This window comes from Didymosphaeria variabile, assembly GCF_027946475.1.
Source record: "Didymosphaeria variabile strain IMI 356815 chromosome Unknown scaffold_7, whole genome shotgun sequence".
Classification (NCBI taxonomy): Eukaryota; Fungi; Ascomycota; class Dothideomycetes; order Pleosporales; family Didymosphaeriaceae; genus Didymosphaeria; species Didymosphaeria variabile.
In genome coordinates, this window is record NW_026611626.1 from 1,911,274 (window position 1) to 1,932,643 (window position 21,370).

At 52.8% G+C, this 21,370-nt stretch overlaps 6 protein-coding genes across 6 annotated transcripts; 5 read left to right on the forward strand and 1 right to left on the reverse strand.

Annotated features, from left to right (window-relative positions):
- Positions 1-6,304: 6,304 nt before the first annotated feature.
- On the forward strand, positions 6,305-8,120 carry N0V89_009759 (uncharacterized protein; the record flags this gene model as incomplete). The annotated part of the gene is made up of 4 exons (XM_056218508.1): positions 6,305-6,416; positions 6,467-6,548; positions 6,594-7,821; positions 7,881-8,120. The coding sequence occupies 4 exons, from the start codon at positions 6,305-6,307 to the stop codon at positions 8,118-8,120; spliced, it is 1,662 nt and encodes a 553-aa protein (XP_056067773.1).
- A 1,534-nt stretch (positions 8,121-9,654) lies between these two features.
- Positions 9,655-10,194, forward strand: N0V89_009760 (uncharacterized protein; the record flags this gene model as incomplete). Its single annotated transcript, XM_056218509.1, has 1 exon — positions 9,655-10,194. The coding sequence occupies one exon, from the start codon at positions 9,655-9,657 to the stop codon at positions 10,192-10,194; it is 540 nt and encodes a 179-aa protein (XP_056067774.1).
- A 2,295-nt stretch (positions 10,195-12,489) lies between these two features.
- On the reverse strand, positions 12,490-13,525 carry UNG1 (uracil DNA glycosylase; the record flags this gene model as incomplete). Its single annotated transcript, XM_056218510.1, has 3 exons — positions 12,490-12,600; positions 12,647-13,115; positions 13,194-13,525. The coding sequence occupies 3 exons, from the start codon at positions 13,523-13,525 to the stop codon at positions 12,490-12,492; spliced, it is 912 nt and encodes a 303-aa protein (XP_056067775.1).
- Positions 13,526-14,100: 575 nt separating this feature from the next.
- N0V89_009762 (uncharacterized protein) lies at positions 14,101-14,527 on the forward strand (the record flags this gene model as incomplete). Its single annotated transcript, XM_056218511.1, has 3 exons — positions 14,101-14,208; positions 14,258-14,386; positions 14,441-14,527. The coding sequence occupies 3 exons, from the start codon at positions 14,101-14,103 to the stop codon at positions 14,525-14,527; spliced, it is 324 nt and encodes a 107-aa protein (XP_056067776.1).
- Positions 14,528-15,940: 1,413 nt separating this feature from the next.
- N0V89_009763 (uncharacterized protein) lies at positions 15,941-17,141 on the forward strand (the record flags this gene model as incomplete). Its single annotated transcript, XM_056218512.1, has 6 exons — positions 15,941-16,094; positions 16,150-16,172; positions 16,237-16,375; positions 16,424-16,446; positions 16,495-16,532; positions 16,580-17,141. The coding sequence occupies 6 exons, from the start codon at positions 15,941-15,943 to the stop codon at positions 17,139-17,141; spliced, it is 939 nt and encodes a 312-aa protein (XP_056067777.1).
- Positions 17,142-18,929: 1,788 nt separating this feature from the next.
- N0V89_009764 (uncharacterized protein) lies at positions 18,930-20,670 on the forward strand (the record flags this gene model as incomplete). The annotated part of the gene is made up of 4 exons (XM_056218513.1): positions 18,930-19,086; positions 19,189-19,282; positions 19,340-19,560; positions 19,616-20,670. The coding sequence occupies 4 exons, from the start codon at positions 18,930-18,932 to the stop codon at positions 20,668-20,670; spliced, it is 1,527 nt and encodes a 508-aa protein (XP_056067778.1).
- Positions 20,671-21,370: the final 700 nt, after the last annotated feature.

The window sequence follows — 21,370 nt, forward strand, 5'->3', positions numbered from 1 at the left end:
CTAAGGGCTACGCCTAAAGAAAATAAAGTTCGGCTCATAGTCGCCGGCTCGAAATCGGATAATGCGCATTCGGCGCCGAGAAGTATCGCTCCATCAAGAAATTTGGTAGCTTCAACTACGTCAGTAGCTGAGCAATCGACTGCCCAAAAACAACGCGCTCAGGCACAGATCATTGAGGCGATAGATCTGACCGATGGCGATGCACAGCACTCCCCAAACAAAAGTCGCGGAAAGAAAAGGAAAAGCGAGGAGTACGCGGCGGACTTGTGTCGTACAAAATCCCCACGTCCGGATAGGACAATACCTGCGTCGAGCTCCAGCACGGATTACGATGGGTTTGCGAATATCGATGATATGATGACCTTTGTACCGGAAAGCCCGCCTCCGCCCTACTCGACAACTGTGCCCAATGGACGTTCAATGCTAGTAGAAGAGGAAGATACACGCATGAGTGAGACTGGCCAAACTGTCCAGGGCAGCCGGAAGCGCAAGTCGTTGAGTCGAGTACCGTCCGGGACGGCGGTACCTGCGAGAAAGCTCGGGAGGTCAACAGGTAGTCCTTCGCCTCGTGAAGGAAGTCAGGGCACACGTAACAAGACATCCAAGAGGAGAATCGAAGATGCAGTTTTGGACTCTGAAGATGATTTCGAATCTTTCGACGGATTTGAGCTTGATGTCATTCCCAAAGCCAGTCCGGAAATGGCCCGGTCAGTCCAAATCGAGACCGCTTTTCGTTCGTCGCAGATGGAGCTCCCTATTCGATCGCCTTCTAAACCTCGAGAGGCACCCAGGCGTCCCCAGATACAGCACGACCCCTTAATCACACCCGAAACATCTCAATCGTCCAAGGTAACGCGTCTGTCTCCCAATACAACGCAGCCATTGGCGGCAATCACACTTCAGTTTGGTTCCGCGCCTACCGCCTCACAACTATCCCACGAAAAGAAGGCTAGCATTTTTCAAGCTATCAAGACGTTTCTGGACCTGGAAGGATGTCGTTTGAAGCGACATATCGAATCTTCCGTCGCCAACTGGGCGAAAGCCAAAGAAACGTATCTCAAGCATGCGGAAGCTGGCACATCGACACCAGCGCATCAGGAAGCTATCAAGCGCGCGAATACGCAGAAGAAAGCTTTAGAGCAGCTTCTTCTGATGAAGCGTAAATATGAGGATCTGTCCACCAAACGACACGAGCTGAGGCAAAAGATCGCCGAAGATCTCGACAATGACGAGTTCAACGCTGACGATACTCAAGCGTTGAATGCTTTTGCCAAGGATCTTGACGATGTTCACGTGCAGATGTACTTCCTTCTAAAAGACGCCGGGTTGGCGAGATACATGGACACCTCCATCGACGCTACCGACCAGATCAAAGGTGGGGTTGTTGTGAAGTCTACTCAGGTCACCCCGACATCGGATAACAGCAAGATGGTGGATGTCCCAAGTCCGGATCATGTGCCTCAAACACAATATATTAAGCAGACGCAGATATCCAGACACGAAGTCTGGACACCGTCGCGACGTATTCGATTCGCTGAAACCCGCATCATTGAATCGACCCCTCCACGTCTCGACTGGAAGCAAGAAAAACAGACGCATTCTGCTCCCGTTAAGAACACATGTCTCTCGTCAAAACGGCAAGTGGACCAACCAGCTAGGGCGCGGCATCAAGGTGGTTCACCCACTTCGCGAGTGCGCCAACCCCAGCGGTTCGGAACCGATCCAGTAGAATCGCTTGTCATATCTGACGATGAATTCGGAGATGATTTCGACGACGACGATGTCAATTCGATCAGTGACACGATGGGCGCGGTGCCAGAAGCAATCGGTGCCAACGACGAAGACTTCTGCGACGAAAATGATGACGATATCTTTCGTGAGATCAGCAATGTTGATGAGAAAAGCCCGCCTGGCGGGTACGATTGGAAGGGTGACAGAGTGGACACACGAAGCGTCCAACCAGCTAAAGGAATTCTCAAAGAAGCCTCCGCGAACAAAATACAGCATCGCAAAAGTCCGCCTTCTCCCCAGAAACCACAGCTCTATGCGCCAGGCATGAATCATCCATGGTCGAGAGAAGTTAGGGATGCCCTGCTTTACAAATTCGGCCTTCGAGGATTCCGTCCAGGGCAGCTGGAGGCTGTCAATACCACTCTGGGAGGCGATCATTGCTTCGTTCTCATGCCTACTGGAGGCGGCAAATCTTTGTGTTATCAATTGCCTTCGGTAATCAAATCGGGTAAGACGAGGGGCGTGACTATCGTGGTTTCCCCTCTATTGAGTTTGATGGAAGACCAGGTCGCGGCGTGCAGAGACCGATTTGGCATGCAGGCATTTCTTATTAACGGCGAATCTACTGCAGAAGAGAAGGACCTCATCATGAACGGCTTCCGAGAACGCAACCCAGAGGATTTCATACAGGTGCTTTATGTGACTCCGGAGATGCTTAGTAAGAATCAACGGATGATCAACGCATTTCAGCAACTTCATCGACGCAATCGTCTGGCCCGAGTAGTCATCGACGAGGCGCATTGTGTCAGTCAATGGGGTCATGACTTCCGACCTGACTACAAGGCGCTTGGCGAAGTGATGAAACAGTTCTCCGGCGTACCGATAATTGCTCTCACTGCTACAGCAACTCAACTAGTGCGCACTGATGTTATGGCAAACCTTGGTATCCGTGGCTCTCGATTGATATCGCAGAGTTTCAATCGCCCGAACCTGTCCTACTCCGTCCTGCCCAAGGCCAAGAACATTGTGCAAAATATTGCAGAGCTGATCAAATCCGAATTCCCTCGCAAATGCGGCATTGTCTATTGCCTGTCCCGCAAAAGCTGCGAGACTGTTGCTAGGAAACTTACCGATCTGGGCATCTCAGCTTATCATTATCATGCCGGAATGGAGCCACCGGAGAGATCGGACGTTCAAAGAAAGTGGCAAACCAACAGGTACCATGTCATCGTTGCCACGATCGCGTTCGGAATGGGTATCGACAAAGCCGATGTGCGATTCGTGGTGCATCATTCGCTGCCTAAAAGCTTAGAAGGATACTACCAGGAGACTGGCCGCGCTGGGAGAGATGGCAAGAAGTCAGCATGCTATCTATACTACAACTATGGCGACTGCAAAATACTCAAAAAGATGATCGATGAGGGGGAAGGCAGCAGGGAGCAAAAGCAACGTCAGCATGATATGCTGAGAAATGTCATTCAGTTCTGCGAGAACAAGAGCGACTGCCGCAGGGTACAAGTGCTCAGTTACTTCAGCGAATCGTTCAAGAAGGAGGATTGCGATGAGTCCTGTGACAACTGCACGTCAGACGCCACCTTTGAGGAAAGAGACCTTTCTCGATATGCACAGAAGGCTATCGAGTTGGTAAGGAAAGTACACGAGTCGAACGTCACGGTCTTGCAATGTGTCGATGCTTTCCGTGGAGCAAAGAACGCCAAGGTAAAGAAGGCTGACATTGGCGACGACATCTTTGGTTTTGGTGCCGATCTGGAAAGAGGCGATGTCGAACGTGTCTTCAACCATCTGCTAGAGTCTCGGGCATTGGAAGAGACTTCTGTGTCGAACAAGATGGGATTCGCGACCAACTATATTCATGTAAGTGTGATCGTATTGCTTGGCGATGTCTGCTAAGAATGACAGCTTGGCCCGAGAAGTCGCGATTATGCAAGTGGCACAAAACTTTTTAGTATGCAAGTTCGTGTGACCCCTCGCAAAAAGTCTGCCGCCCAGAAAGAGCCGCAAAAGAAAGCACTCAAAACCCGACCGGAATATCCTTCCACCAACGTTTCTTCACCGATCCGAGGTCCGCCCAAACGAAGTATCAAATCATACACGTACAAGCCGGGTGACGATGAGGACGACCGTGCCGCCGCTCCTCAACCGGCGCGTGGAAAGAGTCGAGTACGATATGACAACGACTTCGTGATACCTGACGACGATGATGACGAGGACTACCATGAATACAGTGATTTCGCACCCGTACGCGAAGCAAGGCCTCCTCCTCGGCGAACAAGGCAGAAGACGCATAGCGCGCCCATTACTGTGGACGAGAGATTAAGTGGCTTGGATGACCTCCAAAGAGACATATTGGGCGACTACATGACTGGCGCCAAGAACACGATCAAGGATATCAAGTTCAAGAAAGGCATCAAATTTGCGCCATTTGCAGACACCATCCTCCGCGAAATGGGACTTGATCTTCCCAGCAACACTGAAGAGATGCTTGCCATTCCCGGTATCAATCCTGAAATGGTGAGACTCTATGGGAAGAAATTTCTGCCTCTCATCAAGAATACTAGAGGGCTTTTCGCGTCGGCCGGTTGCCTGCCTGTACCGAGACATCTTCTGCAGAAAGTTTCGGCCGAGGACGGCGAAGAGACTGAGGAGGATGAAAAACATGACTACGATGAGGAAAGACCGGCAGATCCCAATCATCGGATTGAGATCGATCTCCTCGGTGAGAGCGATGGCGACGGCGAAGGACAAGTGCAAGCCCAAGCGGACAACGAGAGCGAGGTTTCAATGGGTGATTTCGAAGACGATGAAGACGATGATGGACAGGTGCATACAAGCCATCACTTTAGTCAATCAGTCAACCCAGACGTGCAGGCGTTCAACAGACGTTTCTCGCAAGCCGCCGCAACGACATCAAACCCCCGACCGAAAACACCCAGCGCGGCCAGGCCTGCTGCTCCGAGAGCTGGCTCCTCAAAACCACCCTTCAGGAAGAAGAACTATCGCAAGCGAGGGTCCGGTAGCTTTGGTGATTCGTACGCTGGGGTCAAAAAGAGAGGAGTGAGTAGAGCGCCCAGTGCTAGGAAATCTGGCGGAGCAGGCAATTCGAGGAAGACGACTTCAAACGGCGGTGGAAACCGAAGAGCTGGTGGAGGAGGCGATGCAGGCGGAGGGGAGGGTGGGGCGGTATCATGGCGATGCCGACCCACTGAGTTGGTGTGTGTGCTGCTATTGAGTTGTGAGGAGAGACGGAACACCGTGTCAGTCACGCTGACAAGGCTGTGGTCTTCTCCTGCTGGGAGTGAGTAAGCGCTGCACTGTATCATGATGGAAGGCGTTCCTACCCGATCTCACTAAGACATGTTGCCAGTTGGCGGATATCAATAAGACATATGCATAAGAAGTGATGTTAGTTGTAAACTGCTTCGTGTCCTGCAAACGCGGGCAGATGTTCGGGACAATGATGGTATGTCCGTGTTATATCTTGAGTTGGTATCTGAGAAATGCTCGCGCATGGATCGCGAGCACGACGAGTATTCGGCCAACTGGGACTGCGTAGTAAGTCATCCGGCCGGTCTTCCCCATGCTCGACAGTCTGATCCAAAGTTCGGCATCGCCACAATCAACCCTCAAAAGCCGCACTAGGGGCGGGACGACTTGCCTGTGTCGCCCCAATCAGTTAATGCGTCCGCCCTGGCGTTTCGGGACAGCTAGACCCGCCGCTACGGCTTGCCGAAGCAGCTAGCGCACCCGCTCTGCATTGCCCTATTGCGCCGCACAGGAAAAACGCGCCGCGAACTAGGGACAGCTCGACAGCGAAAGGTTGCACTAATTGAATTCGACAAGCAGGGGCAGGAACCGAGGACGCGCCGGAACGAGACGTGGAGAGAAAGCTGGGGAAGACTGGGGAATGCGGGACAGTTCAAAGACCGCGGTCTTTGCTACAGGGTGACGTCATCTCGTGCATTCTGCAAACGAAGCATTGCCCATGTACTCGGCCAGAGAAGGGCCCAAGTCAGTTGAACCTAGCTTGCTCGAGTTCAATCAAACTATCGACCTTGGAGTTGCGGAGTCCATGGCCAAAAATGGCTGCAATTGATCCAAGACATCCAGCATTTGAAGCGTCATACCACCTCAGGCCCACTTGCGACAGACGACTTCGAATTGAATCGCAACAGCCAGAAACTTCATTGCTCGTCGGCGAGTGGATACATTGCACGTTGCTGCCTCGTGACCATCGCAAAGTCCCACTCCAGCTGCAACGCCCGACCAACCCAAGCGGACCGATTACACGCGACCTAGTGTTCACACTTGGCACGCCTTGCATCTATCCCAGTATTTCGGCAATTCTCCCCTGGAGTCCATGGCTTGTAGGACGTGAATTGGTTGTTCGACTGGCGCGTTGCGGGCACTTGCGCTAACATCTTCTCCACCTCCGCAATTAATGGTCCAAGTCTTTGCATATAAGGCTCACCCACTACCCCGACACAATGCACACTTCGCCGACGGAGAGTGCTCGCAATTAAGGCATTTCGACGCCGCGTTTGTACTTTTGACAATGGAGAAGATCGACACGGTTGACCTTGTCCCTGGGGAGCGACATCAAGAGATCACCGGCATGTATTCGGAAGGGCGAGCGTGGACGACGCGGGAGCCTTATGGGCCGAGTGGTTTGTCGTCATCGCAGATATGGCGTGTTCGGTTCGTTTACTTGTTGTAGGCTTCAAAGGACTCTTGAGCAACTACTATGTTGCTCTATGCGCACTCTTTGCCACCATAGGTGGGCTGCTGTTTGGATATGAGTAAGTTCTCAAGAGTGAGCATTGCAATTACTAACAGTAGTGTAGCCAGGGTCTCATATCCGTAACACTTGTCATGGACCAATTTCTCAACCGTTTCCCGCGCGTATCCGAGACTGCTTCTGGCGCTGGCTTTTGGAAGGGCCTTATGACCGCTATGCTGGAATTAGGTGCCTTTCTCGGAGCCTTATCCGCCGGATATCTTGCGGATAGGCTATCAAGGAAGCGCTCCATCGTCGTTGCAGTCGTTGTCTTCACCGTAGGGAGCATTCTCCAAACCGCGGCCCAAGAGTACGCAATGCTTACCGTCGGTCGCTTGATCGGAGGTGGAGGAATCGGCATGCTTGCTGCCATCTCTCCCTTGTACATCTCAGAGATTGCTCCCCCGGAAATCCGTGGCACCCTTCTTGTTCTCCAGGAATTCAGCATCGTATTTGGTATTGTGGTCGCCTTCTGGACAACATACGGTACGCGCTACATGTCCGGCGAATGGTCGTGGCGTCTTCCCTTTCTCCTACAGATGGTTCCCGGTATCATTCTCGGCGTTGGTATCATGTTCCTACCATACTCGCCTCGCTGGCTGTCCTCCAAAAGCCGCGATGAGGAAGCACTGCAAGTCCTCTCGCAACTTAGACGTCTACCAGAGAGCGACTCCCGCGTGTTCCAAGAATGGTGCGAGATCAGAGCCGAGGTTGCCTTTACAAAGGAGGTCAATGCCGAGAAGCATCCGCAGCTGCAAGAAAACACGAGAGCGAACCGCATTAAGCTCGAGGTCGCTGCTTGGGGTGACTGCTTCAGGCACGGATGCTGGCGAAGGACACTCGTAGGCGTGGGCCTCATGTTCTTTCAACAGTTCGTGGGCATCAACGCATTGATCTACTATTCTCCTTCTCTATTCAAAACCCTCGGCCAAGGCTACGAAATGCAGCTCCTCCTCTCCGGCATCATAAATTGCACGCAACTCGTCGGCGTTATGCCGTCTCTCTGGCTGATGGACCGTTTCGGCCGTCGGCCCCTTCTTCTCGTCGGCGCAGCACTCATGTTCATCGCGCACCTGATCATCGCCGTCATGGTCGGGAAATTCGGGCACGCCTGGACGGACTACAAAACCGAAGGTTGGGTTGCCGTCGCCTTCCTTTTCTTCTACATGTTTACTTTTGGCGGGACGTGGGGCCCTGTGCCGTGGGCTATGCCGTCGGAGATTTTCCCGAGCACGTTGAGGGCGAAGGGTGTGGCCTTGTCCACGTGCTCGAACTGGCTTAACAACTTCATCATTGTTAGTTAAACCTAATCTCTCCTTTTCCCACACCAGACTGGAACACTGACGTGAAATAGGGTCTGATCACTCCTATACTAGTACAAAACACCGGGTACGGAGCGTACACATTCTTTGCGGTCTTCTGTCTGCTTGCGTTCGCCTTCGTGTACTTCTGTGTCCCTGAAACGATGGGAAAGACGTTAGAGCAGATGGATGCGGTCTTTGGAGACGTCAGTAGCGAGGCTGAGGAGGCGAGGAAGGTGCGCATTGAACGGGAGATTATGGCAGAGCAGCGAAACGATGCTGCGAAGCCATAAGCCGGACAACGGGAAGAAACGTGACGGCTATGGTATGGAGCTTTTCACAAATGTAAACATTGGTGCGGCGTAGTTCTCGTATGGTGATGCGAGTCTGTATACACATTATTGAAAATGTCAACAGAAGACCTTGCCAAAGCCCGGTGCCGCTGAACTAATTGCCTCTTCCAGGGCACTCATGATTAGTCCCCACCCGCCATCATTCAGCCTCCTCATGGCGAGAAAGGCGGAGAGATACGTTGAGAGCGGCTGAGTAATGACTGAGCGCGCAGTTCCGTTTCGACAAATCTGGATGCACTTGCTGGTCCTCGCACACCAGACCGATTGAGATACGCAGTCAAGTAAAGGCGCCATTGCAGTCACTGGACTATGAACGAGCCGTTAAACTTGCAGGCAAAAGAGATCCGGTTCTTCAATTTCGAGGACGCTAGCTCGTTCTCAGAATTATTCCACTGTTGCCTCTTCGTAAACTCCCTGAATGAATTCAGCGATAACTTCGACTTATTTACAACTATTCGCTGAGAGGAGTCACGAGAAGTCGAAGCAGCGTTCAGGGAAGCCTAGTTACCGACTGAAAGTCTTCATCGAGGACTACTTCTACGAGCCATAGTGGTCGAGACTATGGCATGTGAATCATTGGTCGTTGACCCGGACGCTATCTTGGGCGGCGAGCTAGACCTGGGACGGTCGATTCAGATACTCAGGCTTGTTTTGTCTGTTCATGTGTAATCAGCAAAGCGATCCATGTGTGGATCAAGGCGCTTTCTACATTTCTCTCGCGCTCAAGGACGATTTTTCTTGCCATGATGCCGGCTCTAAAATTAGGCCACGATGAAAAACGAACATCGCATATACACGATCTAGCTCCTTCGGGCCGCTGCTGTGTTCGCTTTAAATTTTTCCATGATACTTCGGTACATCTCATCGTCAGCGACAGCACTGCTGCGCGCGGAGAGACCTCTCTCCGGATGACGCAGGATTGTCAGCCGTGGAGAAACGAAACACAGGCCCAATTGCTCAACTCGACCTACGTGAGGCATATCAGACCGATAGCACGTGGTCTGCCAAATCATCGGGAGAAGAGAAAGAGAGATTCGACGTCTGGAAATAGTGGCGGCTGTTTCAAATATTTGTAATATCGTCAGCATCTGGGGAGCTGTGCGGCTGAGCAAATGGGGCTGAGTTTTGTCCCTAATTCGACCACAACTAACAGCACGACAGAACCTATGATTCGCGAATGAACGAAACTAGTATGAGTTCAGCATATGTAAGCATGCTGCGGCGATCGTGGCCAAGGTTTCTTACGATTCGCATTTTAGGACGTTGTGGAGGCTGAACACCAACTCACCAACAGATCGCAGCCATCCGGCAGCAACCTCTTCCGCGCCCATGTCTCTAAACATGAAGAGACAATCTGACGATGCAGTGCATAAGAACCAGTCTATATATCCTACAATTCTCACGACGATAGAACCACCATCACACAGCATCAACAAACTTCTACTCTCTACTTCGTCCACTAAAACCTATTAAAATGCTTGCCTACGCTACCCTCGCGTTCGCTGCCACCACTCTCCTCGGCCTCACCACCGCCGCACCTAACTCCATCCCTCCCACCGGTGTCGTCCACCGCATCACAGCCGGCTCCACCGTCGAAAACAACGGTCTCCACTTCGAGCCGCAAAATGTCGTCGCCGAAGTCGGCGACCTCATCGAATTCCATTTCCTCCCCAAGAATCATACTATTGTGCAATCTACCTTTGACAAGCCCTGCGAGCCCCTGGCCGACGGCCCTGGCATCTTCTCCGGCTTCAACTTCGCGACCCCGAGCGGCGAGGCCGAAAAAGCCTTCACCTTCTTGGTCCAGAGCAAGGAGCCTTTCTGGTACTACTGTTCGCAGACGGTTGGAGATCACTGCCAGAAGGGTATGAGTGGCGTTATCAACCAGAATTTCGACGGCGAGAAGACGCTCGCGGCGTATAAGGAGAAGGCCAAGAGTGCGGTTACGAAGCAGCCGAGTAAGGATAAGCTAGAGTTCAGAGGTGGGGAGATTGTTAAGAACGTGCCTTTGTAAGAGGTGGATGGTAAGAGGTTGAAGTGGGTAATGGGCTGACTGGCGCATTCGATCGACATTCTCTTGAGCATAGCGTTGGCGTTTTATCTTGGGTATTATTACAATTCTTCTCGTGAGCTATGTGCCGCGGCCTATGTCAGATCTCGTTTTCCTGATTCACCCCTCCCAATGCTTTGAGATTTTCACCGGAGACCACGCTACCTACCTACGGTAGGTAACGATGCATTGGTCAGCACGTCTTCGCAATGCTTATTGGCCTACTCTTGATCCTCATTGCGCTTGGAGAGGCGAGTAGAACCCCTTCATCGTCAAAGCCACGTGTCCGATATAAAGAGCCACCGTTTGCCCCGGTGATACCTTAGCACAGAGCCCAGTGATAGTTAACAGCGCCGACGATGTCTGCCCGGCCACGGGATCTAGTAGTAGAAAGTTAATTTAGGTCCAATAAGCAATGCACCAGCCAGGCGCGCAATGGTCGGGACCTGGAGGGAGGCGGCTTTAGACTTGTTACTTGCGGTATAAATCAGTTCTAAGCGCGTAGGTGCTGCCTAGACTTGCCAGTGTCCACGGGCAGTTGCTTGGTATATACTCTGTTTTGAGTAGACGTTGAGCCGATATACGGCGTTAGGAAACAATTTCCACGGTTTAGGAGAAAGAATATCTGATATCATAGGTCAAGGTCGAGGTGAGTCGCCTATAGGCACGGTTTAAGTGACAGAGGGGTCAGGGGCGGCACATGGTGCGACTGTGGCAACAGTGGTAATGAAGGAGTTTTTTTTCTTCTCAGGGAGCGTGACGGTCGCCGTTGCAGTGACGGTGCTCATACCGGTGATTACGGAGGTGACTCGTTCTGCGGGGAGGGCAATATTTGGTTGAAGCGGTTAACATGGAGGTAGCGCCTGCACTAGTCATGACCTGAGCAACTGTGAGTGGGGTAACCCCCAGAGCAAAAGAGAAAGTTCGCACTGTTATCAAGAGTATAGGAGCTGCTGGCCCCGAGCTCGAGCGTAGACCAGGTAAGGAGGAGGCAGGCTTGCTGCTGCAAGTGCCGAATACCAATTAATACCCCTTGTCGCTACTGCAATAGCCTAAAGACAAGCCACCGTAGTTGTACTCCGAGCACCAGTTTCCATCCTTACTAGCTTAGCACGTCAAAACGAATAAGGTGCCGCAACAAGCGTTGTTACTGACTCTGAGGGCGTTAATGGCAGGATCAAACACCAGCTTGTAGAGGAGAGACGCATGGTCATTCGGGATTCAATATCAAGTCAGCAATAGCGTGGTAAAGACTGATACGGAGTACTTATGGTAGTAGAGGGAAATTCGCAGGACAATCGAGGAGTGAAATATGCACTACAATTATCAGGGCTCTTAACCAACAACAACATCAGGTCATATGGTGGACAGTAGCGTACTTTACAGCATCGCTTCTGGAGGACGAGACTCCGCGCTACTACCCGAATTGAATATCAGCAGAGTCATCCACAGAAGAACATGGTAAAGAATGATAGACGCCGCACACCTCGCTGTATACGTACTATATACCCTGCTGTGTTGTCAGGATGCACCATGCACAAGCAGATCAGAAGTGGATGTGGCAGCTATGTCTTCCTAGGGGTTGTCAATCCTTTGCATCGATCCGTGCGACACAGAGGCGATGTCCGCGGAGCTCCTCTGCTTAGGGGCTTAGAAATACTTGTGGAAGTGAGGCTTGTTAGATATTCACGATCTCGCCGTGCGTCGAAGGCGGGAACCCGTTAGTCTGGTTTGCCTTGCGGTATCGGGGTCAGCGACGTTGACTTCGGAACGATCCGTTTCCCAGGGCCCGACTATTGTCGACTCATGAGCGTAGTACATTGAAGCGGTGATGTTTACCGTCAGCGCGTTGAGAAACGGTTTAGAAGTTGTAGATTGACGTCCCTCGGGGCGATCTCATTGGGAGGCATAGGCTACAGCAAGAACGCGACTTCTTAGCTTGCTCCCGTTGGAGGTCATGCTCACCTCTACTGTCTTGCAAGATTAGGATGAAGGGAGGGAGAGACACCTTGTTCCGACAGGATATGATCTCCTACTACTGTATAGTTGTTCGTGTATGTTAGGGCCCAGGAACAGCTGCTTGAGAATTCATCGCAGCATTTTGCGAGTACCATGATGTCTTTTTCCAAACGCCTATCCTACGCCTAGACCCAGTTTGCGACGCCAAATCATACCACTGCCGTTTTCGACCGCGAGACGCCGACCATACAAAGTCATACGAAGATATCGAAGACATTAGAACGAGTAGCTGGCCGTAGCCTAGACACCTGCCTCCTCCGGGTCGACATCGAGGTTCCAATCAATGCCTTCATCCTTCCCATACTTCGCCTGCAGCCAGTCGTTTGCCTTCTTGAAGTGTCCGCAATCAAACTACACACCATTAGCTCTGAGACCGATGTTGCAGCCTAACACTTACAAAACCCTTGTGCGCAGCTAGCGGACTAGGATGCACACTTTTCAGAATGAGATGCCTCTCCTTGTAAACCTTCTCCACATCCTTGACTCTCTGCTGCGCCGGCGAGCCCCACGCCAAAAACACCACGCCATTCGTCCGCACCTTGGCCACAGTGTCAATCACCTTCTGCGTAAGAAGCTCCCATCCCTTGCCAGAGTGCGAATTGGCCTCGTTTCTCCGCACTGTGAGACACGTGTTCAGCATCAACACGCCGCGGTCAGACCACGGTGTCAGCAGACCGCCCCTGTTCGGAGGCTCCTTGAAATCCGGGTAGTCCTTCTTGAGAGCGGTGTATATGTTTTTGAGCGAGGGTGGAGCGGGCGTAGGCGGGCGGACGGAGAAGCAGAGGCCGTGGGCTTGTTTGGGATTGTGGTAGGGGTCCTGACCTGTGATGACTGCCTTGACGGTGTTGAGCGGCGTGTGACGCGACCTGTGCATGTTCAATTAGCCATTGCGTTGCTTGATAAGCCGTGAAAAGAAGTCACGGATGCTTCGCACAAGGGCATACCAGGAATAGACGTCCTGCATGGGCGGATACACCGTCTTCCCACTCTCGAGTTCCTGCTTCAGGAACCGCTTCAAGCTGAGAAATGTCGGGCTGAGCAGGACCTCCTTCAGATGCGGCAGCCAGCTCTCATGCAGCGTGTCAATCTCCAGCTTCAGCAACTCTTTCTGCTCATCCGTGAGCTTCGCAATCCACGCGTCCTTGTCAAATTTCGCCGCGGCCGTCGCGCCCGCCTTGGGCTTGGGCGCGCCAAAGAACGACGTGATGCTGCCATTGACCTTCGTCTTCTTAGCGGCGTCGGTAGCGGCGTCGGCGGCCTTGCGCTTGAGGCTCATACTTGCGGTGGCGATGGTGGCGAGACGTTCAATTGAGCAAAGAGGTGCGTCAGCAGCAATTTATGTGGAGTAGGATGTGCTGAACGAACAGGCAGACGCGTCTAGGGGTTCTAGAGGCTGGGGTAAGGCGGAGACGATCCCGGCGGTCAACGCGAGTCATGGTCAATCCAGCGCGGTCGTCACGCGTTGCACGTGATTACGTGATCTCGCGTCGCGTAGCATGATGTCATCTAGTAACGGCTGTCCTCGTTACAGGGAAGTGACAAGGCAGCATTGAGGGGGCATCGCGATGGGGCCCAGACTTTGCGCATGAGCAGCAAATGGCATGCTGCAGACCGCAGGATCGGCATGCAGATGTCTTTGTTGAGTTGTTTGCTTATTGCTTTGAGACACGGGCGTGCCTGCTGTTTCTGCAGGCAACATAACGTCAGAAGGCCACCAGAGCAAGCAAGTGAAGATATAAAGGCGGCATTTTCTCTCACTTGAGAGCTCTTCCATCTACACGACAATTCAGTCACATCTCCATCAACTTACAAATCTCAACCGTACCAGATACACCACCCCGAACCATCAACATGGCCGACTCCAACCCCGCAAACTTCGCCAACCTTCCCAAGGACGAGCTTCGCGAGATCGCAGCCAAGGGCGGGCATGCCTCTCACGGTTCCAACAACGATGCTGAGGTTTGCTGTTCAAGCCATATCACTGGTACAACGCTAACAACGCTCCCAGGACCACTCCGACCGCAACCCCGATGGCACCTTCACCAAGGGCTCCGACCTCGCAAAGGAGCTGGGTGCCAAGGGCGGCCATGTAGCTCATGAGCATGCCCTTGAGAAGGAGGCTGTCGAGCAGGATGGTGTAAGTTCCTACCTTTGTCGATGGGCTGTAGGATATGACTGACCGAGCGCGCAGCGTAACCCCGACGGCACGTTCAAGGCGGGCAGCAAGTTGGCACAGGAGCTTGGTGAGAAGGGCGGACATGCTGCTCATGAGAAGTAATTATGTGCGGGTGGATGCGACATGGGGAGATATGAGCATGGGCGCCATGGCGTAGCTGACGATCACGACTTCATGACATGCGAATCAATGGAATCTATATGAATTGAGATGTTCTCCAAGCTGTGCTCGGAAATTCTGCAGTATGGACAATAACGTTGAGATGTCGAAGCGATGCAGAGCGCCACTGCATCAAGATCTATAGCAGAAAGGACGCGCCCCAGAGATAGCCCATCCGTCCGGACGACGTGCGTTATCAGATTCTACGGGAGCCTCACAATTTTTCGGATCGTCCACTTGAATCCATGGCAAACCCATCTCTCTGATAGATTAGACGATATGATAGACCGTGTTGTTCGGGTTCGGAGGTCCTTCCTTTCTTGCAGAGGCCAAACATGCACCGTATATCTCAAGGACCGTCGAATCGTAGTCCGCGCCAGGAAGGAACGGTGTCGGGAGCGTAACACATGATGCAGCACACATGGTCAGCGTCTTGAGCGTAGCTCTTTCAACGCAGTGTCGGCCCGGTAGCATACACGACCGTCTTGTTTCGGTGTCGTTTGCAGTCAGAAGTCATCTTGTTGGGTTTCGGATGCTGTAGTAAAAAGGGCACCTTCAACAGAAGTCACCAATGAGACTGCGGCATGCCCGCATCGTTTTACGAAGCCCTCGAGTCATTGACGCGCTGCTTGCCGAGGCGCGGCACTCTATTCTTCCCTCTCTTCGCATCTCGTCGTGGTGCCGCTACTGGCAGCGAACATGCGGACGGAGTACCTGACAAGCTGCCACGTCAGACTAAGCTTCGGCGGACCAGACAGCGGGAGCCATCGAGGTCGGCGCATGCAGGCTCTCGCACCGTCGCTCCCAGGCGGTGGTCGAAGACACGTAGAAGGTGCGCCACCAAAGGGCCGGGCGATGGCCAGATGCCACCAGTGGGGAGGCGGTTGTCAGCAACAACAGTCACCCTCGCAGACAAGTGCGCACGGTGAGGAGCAGTCGGCCTTGATTCGACCGCAGAGGGAGACGGTTGCGTGCGGGACTGCATCGCAAGAGGACAGGACGCTTTTGGTGGTGTTCTTGGGCAGTTCACCCGAAGCAAGCAATTTAGCGAGCTGGAACGGTTCCGTGGGCGCTCCTTCGGGAAGGAGCGCCCCAGGCGCCTTCCGTGGTTCTGGCTCCACCCACGACTCTGGGCCTCCTCGAGCCCGACACAGAAACACGCAGCGCGCGCGACATGGCCGCAGACATGTCGCTGACTATTCCGCTGCCTTCGCGCGACACGAGCCCCCCCTCGTCGGAGCCCCAGAGCCCGCGCGACATTATCGAGCCCGACGTACGTGAAGGCCGCCCGCCAGCCTAGTTGCGATGCTGCGACTCCTGCTAACTCGACGGTACCTGTGCAGTCCGACCCCTCGGATGGAGCGCAGAGCTGTGACACGTCGGTCGTCCCTCGAGCAAATTCTTCAATTGGCCGTGCTGACGCTGAGCAGGAGCACCAAGTCGGTCAACCAGAGCATCTTCGACTATGTCCGCGAGCATGGCAGGACTTACCATCGCTACAAGCCAGGCTGTAAGCAATCTACATTCGCGAATCGTCAAAGGACCCGCCACTGACTGTGCGACAGTATACCCATTCCCCAACGATCAGGTACGCATCGCCAGACCCCGCCACGAGCACAGCTGGCCCCTCCTTGCTGACCATCCGTGTGCAGCTCGAGAATGATCGCATGGACACGCAGCACGAGATATGGAAGGTGATTTTCAAGTTCAGGAACTACTTTGCACCGCTCCAGGATCCACGGAGAATTCTCGATATCGGCTGTGGCACAGGTAAATGGGCTATCGAGATGGGTACGTTGCACTTGCATCTTCTATGGAGAATGGTGCTAACATTGACAGGCAACGAGTTCCCGCAGGCGTTGGTGAGTCGCGTGCGAGATATTCTCCAAGACTCCGCTAACTCTCGATAGGTAATCGGCACCGACCTGTCGCCCATACAGCCAGAGTGGTGAGTAACATGCAGCAACTCTTAGCTTATCGTTTCTGATTTCCTAGGGTCCCCAACAATGTTAAGTTCATCATCGACGATGCCAACGAGGAGGATTGGATGGTGGAGCCCCAGGACTACATCCACACTCGCCTTCTCCTCGGTTGCTTCGAGGACTTTCGAGTAATCGTTGCCAAGGGCTTTCGCTCGCTGAAGCCTGGCGGATGGATGGAGTCACAGGACATCATGCCGACTGTCTACTGTGATGATGGAACCATGCCGCAAAACTATCCGTTTTCCCTATGGGTCAAGACTCAGGACGATGCCGCCATGAAACTAGGCAAGCCTATGCGCATTGGTAACAAATTGAAGCGCTGGTATGAACAAGCAGGCTTTGTTGATGTACATGAAGAAGTCTTCAAACTGCCCATCAACGGTTGGCCCAAAGACCCACAGTTTAAAATGCTTGGAAAGTTCAACGAGGAGAATTACATCGAAGGCATCCAGGCATGGAGCTTGTTCATGTTCACGAGAGCACTGGGTTGGACCAAAGATGAGATTGAGGTCTACCTAGTCAACGTTCGAAAATCCATCTCGAATCGTGCTGTCCATGGCTACCACAAGATGTAAGTGAATGCTTCTGCCAAGCGTGTTGCTCTCACTGATAGTTTAGCTATGTGGTCTGGGGACGAAAACCATACGAGGACGAGGTGGTTGCTCCGATTTCTGCGCCCGATAATCCAACCCCACAACCCCCTCAGCCCGCCTCGTAACGCACCCTTTTCTTCCCTTTTCCCTCGAAACGCGTCACGAATTTCTTATCTCGAGCATTTCAGCGAGCGATGCAAAAATGAAGCAGGTGCAGCGATATCGCCACTTCGTCATCTGTGTATTTCCTCATCGGCGAAGCTGGGCGTCCATCGGGCTTCTGTATACAGCGCGGCAACACATTGGGTGGGCTTTTGTTGCAAAAGCCTTTTTCGGGCCACATGATGACTTCGGTCCTGTTGGATATTGGGCCGCTCTGGAGTTTGAGAACAATTGCGGTATCGCGAACGCAAGACGAGCAAATACGGTGTGCCATCGAATCTGAAGCGCCGCCAATGCTACTTTAAGGCTCTGTTACTCTCATTCGTCCCATCATTTCATCGCTCTTCGTGTTCTGACGTTCTTCCTTGCATCGGTCCGTTCCGCAACGTGCATCGAGGATCGTTTATCGTGCGGCCCGACCTCTTGGAGACGCGGCTTCCATGGGTCGTCGGAATGCATGTAAAACAATGTCTCGCAGACACGACAACTTTGACAGCGATCAGATTAGACATCACATGACGTGCGCGCTTCTCCTCGGACAGTCAAGGTGCGTCTGATTGGGTGCTTACTTTAGTGGAGAGATAAGGCCAAAACGATTGATCATCCCGCGCTACGACGGGAGCTAAACCCCACCCTGATAACGACCTTCCCAGGCACAGTACTACTAGTAAGACAATGGACTATTCAACACCAAGCGACGGGTTGTATCGTCTTGAATGCGAAGGCTGAGGGTACTGTGTGACAGGGTAACTCTCGAAAAGCTTCTTTCGCGTAAGACTCTTGGATAAGCCGTAGCTGCCAATGACAAGCCAACAGTCACTACTTGGCTATCGTCAGGTTTGGTTGGGTGAAGATAAGGGTAGAGTGCATGTCTGCCGCCTACGTAGTAGGAACGCATGTGCCATTGACTCGGGATCGGATTTTTGGTACCTCAGCATGAGCTCTGAGCATCGCAACACCGCGGAAAAGCAGGACTGCCTTTATAGATAGGTAGTCTGGGTGTGCTGCACTGTGTCGTGTTGATAAGGCCCACAGAAAATACGCGCCACCTTGCCACTACCGGTTGCGGCAGATAAGGGGATCAACAAGCACCATGCGCCTCTTGGGCCAATAGAGACGCCCATCGTCTGCTCTGGGGTGGCTTCTGGAGGCAGATGTTGCTCCGTATGCGCCATCTCTGTGCCCACCACCCCACGAGATCTGGGATCAAAAGCTAAACCAAAAAGCCACCCGCTTCATCCAGATCGCAGCCACCGTACCCCCGGGGTCGAAGGAGGGAGCGCTTGTCCGAGCACAACAACTCATTTTGTGGATCCAGGCGAGGCTATGGTACGGCATTGTTGCGGGACCGGGGCTATTGTATGGGGGAGGGTCTACGCCGCGGAAATCTTCTGAGCACGTCTGAGAAGCTCAACGGAGATGTTGGCTTATCGCCAGACATCATTGTCGATTCGGTCAGGTATTAATATCATCTTTGCTCGCAGATGTGGAATTTGGCATCTTCCGCGAGCATACTTTTTTGAACAACGGGAAGCTACCCCGGATCCTCTTCCATTATTCGAGAAAACCCTACAGTGGTCTAGACAAAGACGCAGATACTCATCCACAATGGCTCGAATCTCACACCTCTGGGCTCACCCCGAGATCAACCCCCTCAACAAGAAAGCACGCTCAATTCCTTTCTTGAACCCCGTCACGGATCGCTATGGACGCGTTTTCTTCTTCTCGTGGTTCGGCTTCATGATTGCTTTCTGGTCGTGGTATGGTATGTGACCTCAGCCTGCATATGGCTTATCTTATTCTCAGCCCTACCATGCCCCCAGCTCTATCTGACCACATTGAGAGCACGACTGACATGGGTCTTCAGCTTTTCCGCCTCTTCTAGCTGATGTCATTGCTGGCGACATTGGCATGAAGAGTTACCAAGTTGCGAACTCGAACATCATCGCCTTGACTGCCACGTAAGTGCCGTCTCCCCACATCATGCTAAGAAACCCCAATAGCTTACATCATACCAGCTTGATTGTTAGACTTATCGCTGGACCTTGCTGTGACCACTTCGGTCCTCGACTTACCTTTGCTGGGTGTCTACTCGCCGGCGCCGTACCCACCTTTCTCGCAGGCTGCGTGAACAACGCTAGCGGCCTCTACGCTCTACGCTTCTTCATCGGTATCCTAGGCGGCAGCTTCGTCCCCTGTCAAGTGTGGACGACGGGTTTCTTCGACAAGAATGTCGTCGGTACGCCGCCACCTACCCTAACCTTCCCCGAGACCTCGACACTGACGCTCTACAGGCACCGCCAACGCCCTCACCGGCGGCCTGGGTAACCTCGGCGGCGGCATAACCTACTTCGTCATGCCGGCAGTCTACAACTCCCTCGTCCAAAACCAAAATATCGCTCCGCACAAAGCCTGGCGCATCTCCTTCGTCGTCCCCGGCATCCTCATCGTCTTCGTCGCCGCATGCCTCCTCCTCCTCTGCGACGATACGCCCACCGGCCACTGGAGCTCTCGCGTCACAGCAGCAGAAGACACACTCCGCAGGCAATCGGTCACTACTGTGGACATCCAGGGCAGCATCACCGACGCGCCCCTCCCGGAGAAAGACACCACGCCCGGTACCCCCATCTCGGAAAAAGACCAGTCCAAATCCTGGAAAGACGCCGAAGCGCAGGACTCCCCATTGCAGAAAATCGACACCGCCCGCGGCGAAATCATACAGAAGCCCTCTGCCAGTAATATCCTACGTGTAATGTTTAGTCTCCAGACTCTGGTGCCTGCGGCATGCTATTTCTGTACGTTCGGCGCGGAGCTGGCGATAAACAGCATCCTGGGTAACTACTACATGAAGAATTTCCCTGCACTAGGATTGCAGCAAACGGGTAACTGGGCGGCAATGTTCGGCCTACTCAACGGCGTTACGAGGCCATTGGGTGGGTTCGTGTCGGATCTTGCATACCGCAAAGCAGGCAGTGTGTGGGCGAAGAAGGTTGTGCTGCATACCTATAGCATCCTCGCTGGCGTCTTCCTCATTCTGATTGGCGTGCTGGATAGTAAGAGCCAGGCTACAATGTTCGGGCTTGTGGCTGCGATGGCGTTCTTCCTTGAGGGAGGCAACGGCGCGGACTTTGGGTTAGTGCCGCATGTGCATCCTCATGCAAATGGGGTTGTTAGTGGATTCACAGGCGCCGCAGGTAATTTTGGAGGAATTGTCTTTGCGATCATTTTCAGGTACAACGGAAAGGCATATGGTAAGGTGTTTTGGATTATTGGGGTTATGACGATTGGGATCAATCTTGCAGTTAGCTGGATTAGGCCTGTGCCGAAGGGGCAGATTGGCGGACGATAGAGGGAAGGTTAAAAAAAGGTTGCGCACGGCGTTCTGGGTTGAGTGATTTTGAAAATGGTGCGAGATATCACTGTTATTGCTATATGATGCTATGGAAGTTCTACACATTATGACAGAGCATGATAATATAATATTCCCTCATGATCATTGTGGGTCGCTGATCAGGACTCTGAGCTGTCCACTTCCGTAGTGTAAGATGCTGCAGCGAAAGCCGCAGTCCTGTGCTTGATCAAGATGTCTGTTCTACGATGGGCACTGTGCGTCAATAGTGGCCCCAAAAAGTACGCTAGCATTAATTTTTTGATTGCCGTCTCCCATCTCTTCTCGCTGCACATGACAATCGTAGTGGAAGGGAGGTCAGCTTGAATGTTCAATGCGTAGGTTTCGAGAAGACGCTGTGGTAATGGCTGCGCCTCGTTTAGTAATCGTTGTCGAGTCGTTCCCATTGGAGCCACGGCTCTGCATACCACCTTGTCTGCTCCTGGTTGCAGAACAGTCAGTTGGAAACCCAATTAAAGGAGGTCCTTACCCCAGCCTCTTGGACCTCCCAGAAGTCCGTCACAGTCCCCTTGGGCGGCTCGGTTGGCCTGCCGAACTGTGGGAGATCGATATCGGTGCGGGACGTCATGATTGCTTTAGGAAAGCTAAGAGCTATTGAATAGCCATCAATGTCGAACTCAGGATTGTACTTCTTCCAGTA